General features: G+C 36.9%; 1 protein-coding gene across 1 annotated transcript in view; it reads right to left on the reverse strand.

Moving 5' to 3' along the window:
* LOC129643919 (EGF-like and EMI domain-containing protein 1) overlaps positions 1-17,440 on the reverse strand; it is a 614,705-nt gene that overhangs the window by 18,628 nt on the left and 578,637 nt on the right. The window contains exons 7-12 of the mRNA XM_055569141.1: positions 16,466-16,585; positions 14,296-14,418; positions 10,657-10,794; positions 5,629-5,751; positions 2,889-3,071; positions 630-761 (exon numbers count right to left, since the gene is read on the reverse strand). Coding sequence (XP_055425116.1) covers positions 630-761; positions 2,889-3,071; positions 5,629-5,751; positions 10,657-10,794; positions 14,296-14,418; positions 16,466-16,585 — 819 coding nt within the window. The remainder of the gene's footprint in view (positions 1-629; positions 762-2,888; positions 3,072-5,628; positions 5,752-10,656; positions 10,795-14,295; positions 14,419-16,465; positions 16,586-17,440) is intronic.

The raw sequence follows: 17,440 nt of genomic DNA on the forward strand, positions 1-17,440 counted from the left end.
GTCAATATATTTGAATTTTATTACTTGGCAGTTTTAGTACCTGCAAATATACCTCCATTTAAAATATAAAGGAAAACATTTATTGGAGGTATTATTGTACAAATCATTGACATTTTCTCATGAGAGGCTTATATAAAAATCTTAAAATTGTCATTGCCTGTACTTACATAAGTTTTAAAGAAAAAGATAAGAAAACACAAACAAAAAAAGGCAACTGTTAAGCAGTTCCATTAATTATACTTCATAACACAAATCATTTTACTTTTTTTGCTTCACAGGGAGTAGCTTGCCAGGGCCTAATGATTTATTTAAATGGAGGGATTTTTATAGGCCGAGGATATTCGGCTCCTTTATTAACTTTCATGTTCAACAGATAAACAAGAGACAGCACATCAAGTTTCCCAGGGAACACAAAATTTCCCATTTTAATCACATGTTCAGTTTGAAACCTCAGTGCTTCACAGACATTCTTTGTGCACAACAAATAAATTGGTTTCCCATCCCTATCAACCGGTAATCTTGGTAAAACATTTTGGGGAGAACACGTGGAAAGAACTCATCACCAGTAGTTCACCAGCAGTAAGAGCAGAACTCCTCACCCCCCACCCATGCTCCAAAGTACTACTTACTTTCATTACAAAGAATGCCTCCCCAGCCATCGGGACAGGAACTCCCACTCTTTCCTTCCTGGCATTGGCCTCCATTCATGCAGTCCTCACAGCTCAAACTGCATTCGTGTCCAAAGGTGTTATCTAAACAAACTGGAATGCGATACAGTTTTAGTGAACCCTACATGTACTATCTTGGAGAAGGCAATGGCACCCCACTCCAGTACTCTTGCCTGGGAAATCCCATGGGCGGAGGAGCCTGGTAGGCGGCAGTCCATGGGGTCGCTAAGAGTCAGACATGACTGAGCGACTTCACTTTCACTTTTCACTTTCATGCATTGGAGAAGGAAATGGCAACCCACTCTAGTGTTCTTGCCTGGATAATCCTAGGGACGGGGGAGCCTGGTGGGCTGCCGTCTATGGGGTTGCACAGAGTCGGACACGACTGAAGCGACTTAGCAGCAGCAGCAGCAGCATGTACTATCTACATCACTGAAAATGAAGATGAAACCCTTTACTTCCCCCAACAAATAAACATGCTCCTTGAGCACGTTTTCTAAAGAGTCCAGAAGAAGATAATGGCAAAGAGATACCTTTTAAAACAGAGCTTGGAATGTAATCCCTAAAAAATATTTAGGATCTTTAAGAAAGTAAAAAAAAAGAAAAGAAAAGAAATTACCATTGATTTCTGAACACAGAAATAATGTTCCCAGCACTTTAGTGTGTGTGTGTGTGTTTTTCTTCTAGGCTTTTTTATACTTTTTTTTTTTTTCCAAGTAAGCCTTTTTACTGAGATTTAATATACAGGTAAAGAAATGCACAAAACTCAAATGTACCCTTCAGAATTTTTCCCCACATTGTCAACAACCTCATGTAAAAGCCCCCAGATGAACTTAAAGATTATTACCAGCATCACAAAAAATCAAAGGTGATTTGATGACTCTTAATCATTAGCCTTACAAATTAAGCACCATTCTGATTTATACTGCCATGGAATATTTACCCTTATTTTTGAACTTTATATGAATAGAATCATAAAGTATGTACTCTTCAGTATCAAGCTTCTTTCATTCAATATAATGTTTATGAAACTCAGCCATGTTGTGGGTTCACTAGTTTTTAAGTTTTGCCCATTTCATGATGGGGTCTTTCAGATGTCCCAGTTGAAAACCTGTCATGTTTAGCGAGGCTTCTTCACCTTGGCAGATTCTGAATTTCAGTCTATCTCCTAGCACCACAAAACTGCTGGTAACTGTGCTAAGCTCCTCACCCTCTCAGCAGCTATCTGTAGATTTCCTGGCTTCTCTGTCTGCACTGCCCATCCATTAGCAGATGGCTCAACGAGAAATGTAGCACAGACTGTCCATCTTACTTGTCTGAATGTCTCTTCTCTCTAGACCTTGGCCCTTCAAGTCCTAACTGCCCGGATAGCCTTGAACTATTTCAGTTGTGACTTTGAGTAGCCAAAGTATCAGAAGCTTGATTAAGAAACATTAAAGAATTTCAATCTTTATGTAGATGCAATTACTGATGTTATGTTTGACCATCACATATAAACAAATCTTCATTTTACTGATAGCATTTTGAGGCAATCATTAAGTTTGATGCTCTTAAAATACAAGGAATACAGGAAGAACAAAAAGAGCAGCTCTGTCTTACAAAGAAAAGAAAAAGCAGCAGCAGACTGGCTGCAAACTGTTACTTTTGAAAGAAGTTATGCTAATTTATTTTGATCAGAAGTGATTTGATGCTTGAGTTCTGTTGAGCGGATATATAAGAAACACTGTGCACATTTGTAAAGATATTTTTTCTTGGTCCATTTGAGCATATTGAACCATTGGTTCTCTGCATTTTAAAATTTAAAAAGGATCTAGATTTTCAGGCTATTTAAAGTAAATTTTAACTATACAAAAATGACTTCTAGTTGAGTTTAAACTGTTAGAACTAAAAGACCCCAATCCTTGTCTCCACGATGCTAATTCAAATATATTTTTCAACTCCATTTCACTGTATCAAATTTCCATCACCCTGCACCCCCTTGTCAATGCATACATACACAGCAACCCTTTACTGGCAAAAGGAAGATGGATAACAGATGATGAATTTGATAGGGAGCTGTGAAGAAGTAATTTTGGTCCCATGTCTCTTGTCAATATCACGTTAAAATGCTTTTATTTGGCTTTAAATATTGATAACAAAATTGTCTATAAAAGAAATTTTGTGAATTATCTAAAAATAGAGGGGAGAGGTGATTATAATGAAACACGTTCATTTACCCACCAACATTGTGCAAATCAGTCAGTTCTCCTGGAATATCATGTCCCTCTTCCTCATGGTCTTCATCTTCATGGGAGAGAGGCAGAGAGGTGGTCACATAATGAAGCAGTTGAGGTGGGCTCTTGAATAGGAGACCCAGAAACTTCACAATGTCTAATTCTTCTTCCTCTAGTTCATCATCTAAAGCTAAGACCACACAGAGAAATGCCTGGATTCCACATGCTGGTTAAAAGAAGGAAAAATTGAGCGAGGGTTGATGAGAGAAATGAGAAGAGTTTGAACTAGATAGCCAAGGCAGGGGGCAGCTGAAAGGTAAAAGTCTTTGAGAAGACCATTTCAAACAGTCTATTGTAAATGAAGGTGAGACACAGCAAGCACAGAGTAGAAACTGCCACGGGGAGAACAAAAGGGGAAAAGAAAAGATCTTAGGCTGTGAAGCGAGAAAGGGGAGGACAGGTTGAGTTAAAGAATATATGGTCTCTGCGCTCCTGAAGAACAAGACAAGGGCTGAAGTCATTTAGAAGAGATTTGATAGGATTCTTCACAGAGACTTACAGATGCAAGTTTTCCCATCACTTCCAATTCTGTAGCCTTCCTCACAAGAACACTCATAGGTTCCAACAGAATTGATACACAATTGATCACAGATGATACTGACATCCAGACACTCCTCCACATCTAGGAAAGTTGAAACAATGTCTGCTCTTCGGTGTTGAGATAAAATAGACATTATGAACTCATGGGCATATATGTCACCTTTATTAACCAATAACAACGTACCGCTATACAGAAAGTGTGTGTGTCTGTGTGTGCTGTGTGCTCAGACGTGTCTCACTCTTTGCGACCTCATGAGCTGTAGCCCTCCAGGCTCCTCTGTCTGTGGGATTTCCCAGGCAAGAATACTGGAGTGGGTTGCCATTTCCTACTCCAGGGGATCTCCCCGACCCCAAATTCTTCCTCAAGAATATCCTGCCAATTATTTTCCTTTTATTCATTTCCAAGTTTACCACCTTTTATCTATATGCATAGACAATGTCTTTCTGAAATGTCGTTCATAAGATTTTGATGAAGAATTTAAAACGTACATAGTCTCAGGCTGTGTATCATTTAGCAGAATGTTCATTCACTCTTGAATTATTCAACATCTATGGCAAAGCATTTATTCAATGCATAATTTTGTACATGATTTGTGGAGAATTTTAGAGATGGAAAAATCCTAGGTTTTGATCTCATACCACTTACTGGTGTTAAATTCACATCCGAGCCCAGGCTTTGGTCAGTGTGTTCATGATTCTAAAAGGTCTGAGTTTCTAGGCTGGCCTCAGATTGTGGATACCTTTTCCATTTGGATGTGTGTACCCAAGTATGTATATTCTCGCCATATAATCATCTCTTGGCTCACTCTGTTTAATAGCAGATGGTACATGAAATTCAATTTTTTTTTTTTTGGCCCTGTTAATTGGATGGGAGGTGTAAGTAGTAATATGTTCTACTGTATTTAGAATATATAGATATCATAGTTGTATGTTCTTTGTTGTTATCGACACTGCAAGGCTGGGGAGTTTGGCATCTAAGTGAAGAAACACACCTAGCATCCTTAACAGAATTTAAGAATTTGCTTCTTTAATCCAAGGAACATTATTTCCTCTGAGGCATTAAAGTCTTCTTATGTAATTTGAATGCTATTGAAATAGATAACAAAATTCTCATCTTTGATTTCAAGAAAAATATGGTTCAAAATAATGGTAACAATGACCACAAATAAAAATTTAAAGATTATATATTTAGGGTAAACTTGGTAAAGTAATTTTTAGCAATGACTTATATAAGCCCTTCACAAAAATGTGAATTTACTAAGTTAAAACTCCTCTATGATAGGGGCCTCCCTGGTGGTTCAGACAGTAAAAAATTTGCCTGCAATGCTGGAGACTTGGGTTCAATGCCAGGGTCATGAAGATTCCCTGGAGAAGGGAGTGCCAACCTACTCCAATATTCCTGCCTGGAGAATTCCATGGACAGAGGAGCCTGGTGCGCTACATACATGGGGTTGCAAAGAGTCAGGTAGGACTGAGTGACTAACACTTTCACTTCACTTTCACTTGCATGATATTATAAAAATATATGTCAGCTAGAAATCCTCTAAAGGGTAAGCAACAAATCAGTTAGAAAATTATAGAATGACTCATCTTGAAGCTTGCATTAGCTAGATTAACATCAGATATATAAAGGAATCTGATACTATGGCTCAAGAAATGGCAATCCTTTTGCTGCTGCTGTCTAATTAAAATAACTTTCAATAATCAACTCGGTTTCCTGTCATGATTACCTTAAGCGACTCCTGTAGCATTATGCTATGGCTTGCTGGAATCTCTCACTCGCTATGTGTAGTAAGTTAGGTAAAAGGGATTATGGACCAATGAATATAATAATAATAATAATAGCTACTTTTAGTTGAGTGATTTCTTGATGTCGATCACAGTAGCAGGCCCTTTACATTGATTACATTTCTTAATTTATCCAGTAATCCCATAATTGTCTTCACTTTACTGATGAGGATTTGAGGCTCAGAGCACTTAGTGTCACCCAAGTTCATACAATAGTAAGTGGCTGGACCACAGAGAGATCCAAGTTTCTTTAAGGTGAAAGCCTTCTCTTTCTCACCCTAACTCTCTGCCTCAGATATTCCTCCTCCGTTGATTGCCCCGTCACATCAGGGATTTCATGTTAGAGCTCAGGAATTTACCATCACACCCACAACCATCAGAACTGATCTGAAAGCCTTCCTGACAACTGCATTCATAGCCTCCTGAATAGTTGATGCAGAACTGGGCACAGCAGGCTTCTCCACTGTCACACTCATCAAGGTCTAAAGGGGAGAAAGGACATTTTTGTTATTTAAGAGATAGGAATTTAATCCACCTATAGAGACGCTGAGAAGCCCCACTTCTAAATTAAAACCATTTTACTAATTATTTTCTATTTCTCAGGCTACAGAGTACAGACACTGAATAAACGATAACACGAATGAGGCTTGCATTTGGGTTAATGTTTCTGACATGCTTTTCCTAGGCCTAGTATTTATTTGAAAAGCATGTAAATAATCTCCAAATGCATTTATAAGCACAGGAAAGAGCTCTCTGCTATTTTTCCCATTTAAACAGCAATCTGGCTGAATAAACAGAGAACCTGAAGAACAACAATTAAAAAAAAAAAAAAAAAAAAACAGCTTGAGAGGCAGAGCTAAAATATTCCATTGAGTGAACATTTAACAGCTACAAAAAGGAGGCAGTCTTAGGCCCCTATGTGTGTGTTCTAAGAGCTTTGGATGAAAGAATGCTCCCAAGGAAAAGAATTCACAGGACTGGGAAGACAAGTGGTTAAAGGCAATTCAGAGAGAGCACAGACAAGCATCTTAAACATTATGTATTAAATTGCAGAATATTTCAGGGCATTTGCTTGAACTTCTTGATGCTACATTGATGGGAATGAGTTTTTACTATAATTGGTGACACTATTATCCTGGAATGTCCTATCAGATAGACAGTCTTCTAAATTATGATCTTTAAGTCTCCTCCGGCACTGTCATTCTAGAATTCTACAATCTGCCATGTATCTTCCTTTATTTGCCCTAGGGAAAATAACAATTAATCAGAATAGATCAAACTGAAACCTTTCAGCAAAGGGTAATCTATTTATTCTAAGTTTTGCAATAATCATTTGTAATATATTTGGCTAAGGGGTAGAACAGACTCATCGCCCACTGCTAGACATCTGGAAATTGTGTGGTCAGGGTTTTTGGCTATAGGCCTTCAATTCTACATGCTTTGTTGAGCTGTTAAGTTGGGTGGCCTGTCAGTGCTGAGCTTACAAAAATCCCTTTGCTCCATAACTACGTGAACAGCCACATATATAAAAGATCAGTGTCTCAATTAACCTTGGAAAGGGAACCAATGTAAGAAAAGGCAGACAAGAGAAAGGAAAGAAAATGCAATCAATTAACCATTGTTAGGGGTCACCATAAAATATCTAAATGAAGGTCATTTGGACACAAAACATTCTTTCTCCTGCAAAATGTCACAAGCAGTGCTACTCATAAAAATCTAGCTGATATTTTTTTCCCTTTCTTACATTAAAACTTCCTTTGTCTTTTGGATTACATAGCATGGATATAGAAGGCAAAAAACTTAAAACTTCAGTTTTTATCTAAAACATTGCTTTTAAAATCTTTTTTATTTTTTTAATTAGAGGATAATTACTTTACAATATTGGATGGTTTTTGCCATACATCAACCTGAATTTGCATTAGGTATACATATGTCCCCTCCTTCTTGAACCCCTCTCCCACCTCCCTCCCCACCCTATCCCTCTAGCTTATCAAAGATCATGGGCTTTGGGTTCCCTGTTTCATAAACTGGGAATTCATAAACTGAATTCCCACTGGCTGTCTATTTTACATATGGTAATGTATTAATGTATATGTTTCAATGCTATTCTCTAAAATATTCCCAGCCTCTCCTTCCCCCACTGTGTTCAAAAGTCTGTTCTTTATCTCTGTGTCTCCTTTGCTGTAATGCATGTAGGAACATCATACCATCTTTCTAGATTCCATATATATGCATTAATATACAATATTTGTCTTTCTCTTTCTAACTTACTTCACTCTGTGTAATAGGCTCTAGGTTCATCACCTCATTAGAACTGACTCAAATACACTCCCTTTTTATAGCTGGGTAATATTCCATTGTGTTATATGTACCACAACTTCCTTATCCATTCATCTGTTGATGGGCATGTAGGTTGCTTCCAGGTCCTAGCTATTGTAAATAGTTGCTGCAATGAACACTGGGGTTAAAATATTACATTTTAAGGTTTTTTTTGGGGGGAGGGTGGTTTCTTATCTCAAGATTTTTTAAAAAGTCTTCTCATATACCACCAGAGCCTCTAAATACATACATCTCATGATTCCTTATTCTGTCTAGTAAGAAGCACAATCACATCATATTAATTGGAAAAATGAGTTATTCAATCTATCATTTTATGATCCATTTTGGATTCTTCTTCTATTATCATTCCTCTGGGGCTATTTCTTGTCTCATGTATAGAACTCATTAGAAATCCCATGCATCCTTTCTTAAAATGCCCTGTCCCTTCAAGCCTTATATCATGTTTTCTTAAATTTCTTTATTTCTTCTCAGATCTTTTTTTTTTTTTGGTAAGATCTTATTTTTAATTCCTCTGCCTCTCTGATCATATTTTTCCTACATTGGCCAATATACCAAATATTACAACATGGCAGAGAAATTCATCTGTAAATTTAGCTCTAATCAAAAATACAGAATCAATTATAGCAAGTAAAACAATTTAACATTTCAACTATGACTTCAGAAAAGCATCAAAAGTAAACCTTGAAAGGACTTGATCTTCTGTATCTGTCTCCCACACATAGTCACTGAATAAAGCACCAAAAAGTAGAATAATTTTTTTTCTGATAACTACCAGTTGTTAAATTTAGTGAACTTATTGCTGATGAGACACTTGTATTTTGTATAGCTGTCTTTCAAACTGTGTTAACACATCACTAGGTTTTATCCCTAATAAATGCTTGCATTTGGGCAAGACTGACCATTTGCAGACTAGATGACTTATCTTTACATATTTGTATGTTCTCATGTAAGAAGAAGTAAATTCTAAAATAAGCTAAAAAGAAAATTATTTCTCTCATGCATAAATGTTTTTACAAAGCATTCATGCCTTTAATCTGTTCTCAGGCAAGTAGGCAGGCTATGTATATGCACACTCCAAACAAATCATTGCCTTTACTCTAGAGAATATTTGGTTTTTAGGAATGAGTGTTATTTATTGTTGGAAAATGAAATAAACTTGAGCCATCAACAAAATAATGTCATCATGTTGACTGCTGAAATCTCATAAATGTGTAATTTTCTATATTTTGACCCTGGCAGTTGCGATTTTTGCTGGCTGTAAATATGAACTTTACCAAATTGTACTTTTCAAAGAATCAGGAAAGATATCAAATTATAAGCTGCAAACAAAAGCCTTAACAAAATTCCAGTTTCCCTTACTGAACAGTGAAAAGGAGAGAATAAGAAGGAAGGGAGGGAGGGAGGGAGGGAGGGAGGAGGGAAAAAAGAAAAGAAGTTTTTTATTTTTTCCAGAGATCCAAATGCTAGCAAGGTAGAAATCTATAAGCATATTTTTCATTACATAAGAAGATGCAAGGCAAGCAACTGGCTTCATTAAGCTAACCACTGTAGACTCTGAGAAAAATGCAGAAGGTGATGTTGGATTAAGAAATAACAAGCAAAGACATTGCTTTGGTTTAAAAATTTATGAAGCCCAAATACTTTAAAATCCCTTAAAGTTCACTGTGTCACATTAGTGCCAAACTAAAAAAATCCCAACAACTTAGGCTTTTGAAATTCACCTCTTCACTTATGGTACTTCAATTTATTTTGAACTACACTGAGTAGCATTAGATGGTCAAAGTTTTTTTTTTTTTTTTTTAGTACTCATATCATAATTTTAAAGAAATATTTTGTGATAAAATATCACAAAAGAAAACATGCAAATAGGGTATCCTAATTTTCAAATGATGACAAATTGTTTTCGAGGCTTGTAGGTGCTCTCAGACCCAGTGCACATAGTAATTTAGTTTGATGTTCGTGTTCAGTAGTTCAGTTGTGTCTGACTCTTTGCAACCCCATGGACTGTAGCCCGCCAGGCTCTGGGCAAGAATAGCGAAGTGAATTGACATTTCCTTTTCCAGGGCATCTTCCTAACTCAGGGATCAAACCCGAGTCTCCTGCTCCTCCGGCATTGGCAGGTGGATTCCTTACCACTGTATGACCTGGGAAGCCCCAACATATTGCTGAATGACTACTATGTTCTGACACCTGGCCACACGGAGGTCTGAGGTCTGTAAGGTTTGTAGGAAACTTCACCTTGGGAAGTCTGTTATGTAAATAAAGGAAAAAATGCTCTTCCATTCAAGAGCTTTTTTAAAAATGCAACAGTATACCAGGAAAGTCTGAGGCAAAATAGCTGCTTCTAACAAAAGGGAGGCTAAAGAAGAGGGCTAGAGTGATGTCAGGGAAATTTCTTGCAGGAGTAGGAAAACTAGAGATGCTCACTATCCCAATTTTTGGTAGATATTCCTTTTTCTCAGAAGTTCTAGATTAAACATTTCACTATGGAGCAAGCTGGGGTGGAATTTATTCTTCTCATTGTCTCCAGTGATATGTTTTATTAATATGTTGAAAAAGTTTTCCTTTCCTATGGCTTTGAGCTGGGTTTTCCAAAGAATAATATCTTCTAATGTTTGCTTTTGGAATGTAGCTATCTGCCATGTCAAAGTTGAACATGTATCCAAATTATCACCAAGTTAAAAACCAATGAACATGATCTGCTTCTGCTTGAGGTGGAGAGAATTAGGATGGCAGCATTTGTTGTTTGAATTACAAATTAGATGGTTAGATAAGCCTTGGAATATTTTCCAGAAATAAAACTGTTAAGTCACATATATTGCTAATAAGTTTTAAATCTTCTTTAACTTCAAAGTAAGTATCTTGAAACACTATGATATCTTCTGTCAATAAATATTTCTTTTACATTATCCAGTAGCCAAAGACACTGTTCATTTTACTTGTAGTTTGAGAGGTGTAGCTACACTACAGCACCAAGTATTAGAGAAGAAAGGGCTAAATGAATCCAGGGCAACTTCTGAAGGAAGATAGCATTCACCATACATTACCTATGCATGTTTTCTCATCTGAATCGAGCCGGTGTCCATGGTTACAGGAGCATCGGGGCCCACCAACTGCATGTTCACAGTGATGGGAACAACCACCATTGTTCTTTTCACAGCTATTGACAATTTCCAATTCAATCCCTTTCCAAAACAAGCAAAGGGAGGATTATTAGCATAACAACAGAGAAATATGAATACATGGCAATAATGGGTACACACTCTCTCTGTTGGGAGGAGGACAAACTTTACTGGAAATTTGTCAACACTCTGAGCATATAAAAGTTTGAGAACTATTAAGCATTGTACATATCTGACACTGAAGTGAAGTGTTAGTTGTTCAATCAGGTCCTACTCTTTGTGACCTCATGGACTGAGCCCTCTAAGCTCCTCTGTCCATGGAATTCTCCAGGCAAGAATGCTGGGTAGCCATTCCCTTCTTCAGGGGATCTTCCCCACCCAGGGATTGAACCTGGTCTCCTGCATTGCAGGTGGGTTATTTACCATCTGAGCCACCAGGGAAGCCCTGTACATATTTATATCATATCAAAATAATAATAAACCTATAAATAATATTTAAATGACAAGGTGATACAGAAAGGTAATGAGTCCACCAGTGGTTATTAAACACATCTTAAAGGATACTTACCTATGGCAATTTTTGGTATTCTCAGAGTGTAAATATATATATGTGTGTGTGTGTATTGAATCAATGATCAGAAAGCAAATAGTTTGCCAGTTGACATATCTGTTCTCAAACTAATGGTATGTTAATATGTGCCCCTTTCCTAGGCTGTGAGCACTGTTTAAAACTGTATGGAACAAAAGTATGAATACAAAACCAATGAGTTAGCTGATTATATGTAACTAGCATCATCTTTATAGCTATGATGTATACAAGAGTCATTTTGTATATAAACATCCTATTAATTCAAACACCAATTTTCTGATTGTGGTACATGCCACTAACTGGGGGCATTTGAGGGGACATCCACCTCAATATACAGATGCCAATTTTCCTGAGCCCACAGGTATTATAATCAATCATTTTCTAAGTGAGAAAATGAAAAATAAAAGAATTCTTTGAATCATTGTGAAAAATATGGAGTTAGATACTCTGCTATTTTCACCATTGGTCTCTGCTGTTCTTCATTTGTGTTGCTTGGATACACCTCTAATAAGAGTGACTACGTTGGTTCATTTCCTTCCATTTTTACCTCCTGAATCCTTTGAAAGAAGAAAGATGGGAAAGAACAGAACAAAGGCACTCAGGATTGTGGCATTCTTTGAGAACCTATATTACCATTCAAACTGCTGAGGTATCTGCTGTTTTTCTTGTATGGTTACAGTACAGAAATCATACTCTGGATCTCAGCCTCCTGTCTATGGTAGGCAGCAGCCTTATGTGTCCCAGAACAGCCAGGACGTATCCCTGTCTTTGTGCTCATCCCTCTGTGCCTTCATCATCTTGTATTACCCAGCTCATAACAGATGTTCAAAAATAGGTTTTGAATGATTGACTAAACAAAAGAAGGATTATGCTAATCAATTTATTGTTGAAAATAAGAATGCCTTTGGGTTTAGAAACAGCTAGTTTAGGACTGAGCTAAATGAGAAAGCTAAAGGAAAGATCGAAATAATTAAGGGAACTGATATTTTTCACAATATGTTAACATATACTCTTTAGGGAGACATATTTCAAATTTTGGCTCTGGTTCTTGTTTTTCTCCTGTGATCAGTGCAGCTCTAAGATTGCTGGAGGTAATTTACTTTACATATAAATGGTATTATTGGAACCTCACAAAAACTATACAAGGCTAAAACAAGTGCATGCTCACCTATAACTTACCAACAGAAGTAAATGTTTTTGATATAGATGATACAATTAAACTATCATACTTAAAAATATGCTTTAAAAAGTTTAAAGACTGATCCCTGTGTTTTCTCATAGCAAATAATCATTATTTGCTCAATATATTAAATATGCATTAAGTGTGTATGGAGTTTAAGTTCACTATATATTGCCTGGTAGTTGTAGAAAGTTTTATTTAACCATGCTGGATCTGGAATTTTTAAATTTCTAACCCCAAGATAGTGATAGTTCATTCATAGAACACATTATGCTATACAGTATTTTGAGAACTTCTGAAAAGAAATGACATAGGTACAAAATATCATTGTCTTAGGAAAAAGTTAAAACAATATTTGCCTAAAATAGGCTGCTATATGAAGAGCACATAATTTATTGTTAAATATGACTATGTTCTGAAAATATTTACTCCACCTACAAGTTTTGAAACATTCATTTTCACCAAGAAAGTTTTGTATGTCAGTTAGTAAATATTGAGGTCTGGTGAGAGCTACACAAAGAACTTAGCCAAATAGTCACATAAGGGAAATAAATGTAAAAATACACTTCAACCAAATGTATTCAACTCTAGGGCAAATTGCTTTCCCAAGTAAATTCTACAAAAGCTTGAACCTCACGACTCATTAGCAATAATGGCCCCTCTTTCATGATAACTGAGAATGCATCAGTCTGATTGCAGGAGTTTTTATCTCAGGCATCTGTAAAAGGTCCTCATCTCCTAAACCTCTGACCACATTAAAAAGCCAAAATATTAATAGTACAGAAAAATCCATCGACATTTCTCTTTGCCTGAAAGAACTCCTCGGGGCACCAAGAGAAAGACTCACTTTGGAAAAAGTTATATCCTAATTAGTAGTTAATTCTTCCCTCCCATCTTATTTTGTTTGCTCTTTAAAAGATAAATATCACCGCAGCAAAACTGCCCTGTCTTTAAGCAGTAGAAATAAACCAACAGAGCTTACGGCTACACTGGCAACCCAGGCATTAAATAAATGTAGAGCTTTATGCAGTGGAGGAGAAGGAAGAAGTTAGTGACCTTAAGACTGTCTCTTCATGAGAGAGCTTAGATAAGAGCTTAGATAACTATATATATATATATATCTATAGCTGATTTAGTCTGTCACTGTCTTTATTCTTCTTCATGATCAAAGCTGATCAAGAGATGTATGATGTATACAAACACATAACAAAGTTAAAAGGATAATATATTTGGAGCTTAGAGACACTAGTTCAAGTCCTAGTTCAGTCACTGACTAATTTTATATCATTGAACTTTGGGCTTTGGCCCTGATGGGAGAGAACTGGGAAGGGCATCTTTGGAGCTGAGATCAGAAATCAGACGTGGTACTACCATCTAGGCCTGCCCTCACCCTACTGGTTCTTTCTTTCTTGCTGGCTGCTTTCCCCTGAGTGTTACACTGGAGTTATTAGTGTCCAATAAATATTGCAGGACAGAGGTGGTGATGGATGACAGACTCCTCACAAAGGAGACCCATGGGTCCAAGAGAGCCCCAATCCAGAAGACCTGAGACTTAGTCCTTGTGGTCTACAAAGAGGACCATGATGCTGACCACATTCTGTGGACTCTGGGCTCCTATTTCATCAAATTAAAATGAGAGAGTTGGCCTTCTAAACTCCCACTCCCACCCTACCTCAGTGGAAAACATTCTAAGGAGCTCTTACTTTGGCAAGTTATTCAGCACAATCCTTTTATTACTCTTGCTTAATACTTGTAAAATGCCACACATTCCTGGGCTGCGATCACTGTCACTTACTGTAACACTGTTTTCCATCAGCTCCCAGCTCAAAACCAGGTTGGCAGGCACAAGTGAAAGATCCCACTGTGTTCACACAGCGATGGCTGCAGGGAGCAAGCCTTTCAGCGCATTCGTTTATGTCTGCGGAGAGAGATACACAGGAGTTGTGTCTTTGGAGCTGGAATTAAGACTTATTTACAACTATAAACATGAATGAAAGCATCCCCTCCCCTTCAACCCCTGACAACAATGCCAACAAATATAACAGGAAAATATCACATAGGCTCCATATTTGCAAATAAAACAATGTAAAATGACAAGAACTCTGTGGCAGGTCTCATTCATGTTCTTTTTTTTTTTCACATTTTTATTTTTTAAAATTTTATTTTATTTTTAAACCTCAAACACTGTATTAGTTTTGCCAAACATCAAAACGAATCCACCACAGGTATATGTTCTTAAACACTTTTTTCTATTAGAACCTACTTCTTATTGTTGTTTAGTTGCTCAGTTGTGTCCAACTGTTTGTGATCTCATGGACTATAGTCTGCCAGGCTCCTCTGTTCACGGGATTTGCCTGGCAAGGATACTGGAGCAGGTTGCCATTTCCTTCTCTAAGGGATCTTCTCAACCCAGGGACTGAACCCACATTGCCTGCATTGGCACGTGGAGTCTGTACCACTGAGCCACCTGGGAAGCCCCATGAGAAACTACTGCTATGTATTCATTTGAAGAAAGAGGAAACAAACAAAAATATACCTTTTCTATCCCCTAACAATACAGATAGAACACTTTAATTTGTCATTGTGAATATATATCAAATTCTTAACCAAAATTGGTATCTCTCTGACTTAAGACAGTACAAGTGGCCCCACACAAGGCAGATTTGGAGTCTTCTTAAGTAGCAATCCATAGTATATGTTCCACATATGATTGTCACAGTGCCATTTAAAACCTGGTGCCCTCTCTTTCTCGACACCAATAGACAAGTCTATTCAGTGTAACATTCTTTTGTGGCCCAGGAAGTTTATGCTTCCCTTACTCCACCCCTGCCTTAAATGGATAGGTTTCATCATCATTTTCCCAAATAGAACTTCCTCCATGTATTGTCCTGCATGTCACTCCCACCAGGACTCTTAATTTAAAAGAAATGTTTACCTTTCTAAGGTATTTACAAAACTCTAAGTAGGCAGTAACTTTGGGGACAGTCTTTTTAGGAATATCACTCCAGATATCAAAATAAAAATTTGAAAAAGATATTCTATAAATTATGGCTATATATATATTTCTCAATTTTCCACAGGTATTTAATAAGATCCTATTTTGTGCCAGATACAGAGCAAGGTAGGTTATATGTAAACAGAGGACCAAAGCATAAATGTTCTCTGTCAGAAAAGTATTTTTAACAATCCACAGAAAGTTTTATCTTATTTTTGGCTTAAAGGAAAAAAAAAACAAAACTAACTAAACACTAATTTTTATGTCTAATTCTTTTTCAATTTCTCAAAGCATTTATCAGTCACATTAGTCAGGAAACATTTTGTATTTTCTTAATTAACCCCAATAAACTATTTTTCATTTCATGGAAATGTCGTGATAAAAATGAAGGATTCTGTGATTTCTCAGAAGTTCTTAAAACAAAGACAGTCCCACAGGAATGACTTCATTTATTAGTTCTGGTCATGAAGTAATTTATCACTTTCATCTTTGAATTGAAGTATGTCTGTTTTGCTATTTCTAGGAAATGGAAATATGTAACCTTGTATTTCTAGAGTTCCTTTCTCTTTGGTTTTAATTATTCCTAACTTCTGAGAACACTCATTTGCACATACTTGATTTTCAAAGGTTAGCCCCACCTTCTGTAGCCTATAATAAAAAACTCCCTGTGCAATTATGGAAGGTTTTGAAATATTAATTTTGGAATTCATTTCAGAATGAAAAACAGAAAACAAAAAGAATTAATTCTGAAACTACACAGATTATTTTTTGTAACTAAAAATTTCACTGAACTTTTGTATTAAATAGTATCATAAAAAATACCTTTCAGAATGATCAAATAAGAATATAAATGTTTCTTTTTAAGCATAAATGAAAACACCTTTCTCCTAGCTGTTCTGACTATTCAAAACTGAATTACCACAAAATTGCAAACAATTACCCAATTAATCCATCAGCTTCAATTTCTTACCGGTACAGGCCTTTTTGTCTTCAGATAGTTGGTATCCTGGGTGACAGGCACACCTGGCCACGCCATTCTCACTCTGACAGATGTGGGCACATCCATTCCCACCCATGCAGGGGTCCATCTCTAAAAGCAATTAAGCAGTGAGAGTTTGTAATTCAATAACTGTAGAAAAACGTGCAGAGCAGAAGTGTAGATAAAGATACAAGAGAACTGGGACCAGAGGGCTTCTCATGTTAGGATGATAAGGCCTTTGGAAAGTCTTTCCCACTTTCAGATGACACTCATCTAACAAAAGGTTCCCCATTTTCTGATCTGAATTCCAAAATCTGAACAAATCTAAACATGAATCAAGGTCAAAGAACTGGCTAATTTTATTCTTTTTAAAAGTCTATCTGCTGTGCTTTTGTACCCAAAGTTAAATAGAGCCAGCAGGAAATCCTCCATACACCTTTGCATTTTTTTCTCTTTCACTCCCCACTTACTCTACTCATTTGCACAGCAGTTATCCTCATATAAACCTTTCACCTCCTCTCTATTTCCTCTGCTTTGGAATAAGCAACCACGGTGTGAAGAAAAGGCCAACTGGAGTAAAATGGAAGAGTCTTAGCTACAGCTACCATGGAGATGGAATAAAGAAGTTCACATCCTACTGAAATTAGTCAGTGACCTCCTTCTGACCTCCTCCCCTTATTTGCTCTTTTCTTAGTCTCAGTCATATTCTTTGGAAGTCCAAAGTAATGTAAAGCCACATGTCCCATCCAGAGTACCTCCACACAGAGCTTATTTGTTGAATTCATGAGTTAAGTGATCCTGGTCTAAGTATGAGAAACAGCCTTGTCTACATTATAAGCTGCTGGGGTGGGAATTTCTACTCTTGCATGCTCCCCTTTCCTTTTTTAAAATAAAGCACAGAATACAAAAAAAGCAAAACAATGAATAAAGCTACCTTGTCCCCACATGTACCCAGTTTCATGCAAC

Source organism: Bubalus kerabau, chromosome 2 (assembly GCF_029407905.1).
Source record: "Bubalus kerabau isolate K-KA32 ecotype Philippines breed swamp buffalo chromosome 2, PCC_UOA_SB_1v2, whole genome shotgun sequence".
NCBI lineage: Eukaryota > Metazoa > Chordata > Mammalia > Artiodactyla > Bovidae > Bubalus > Bubalus kerabau.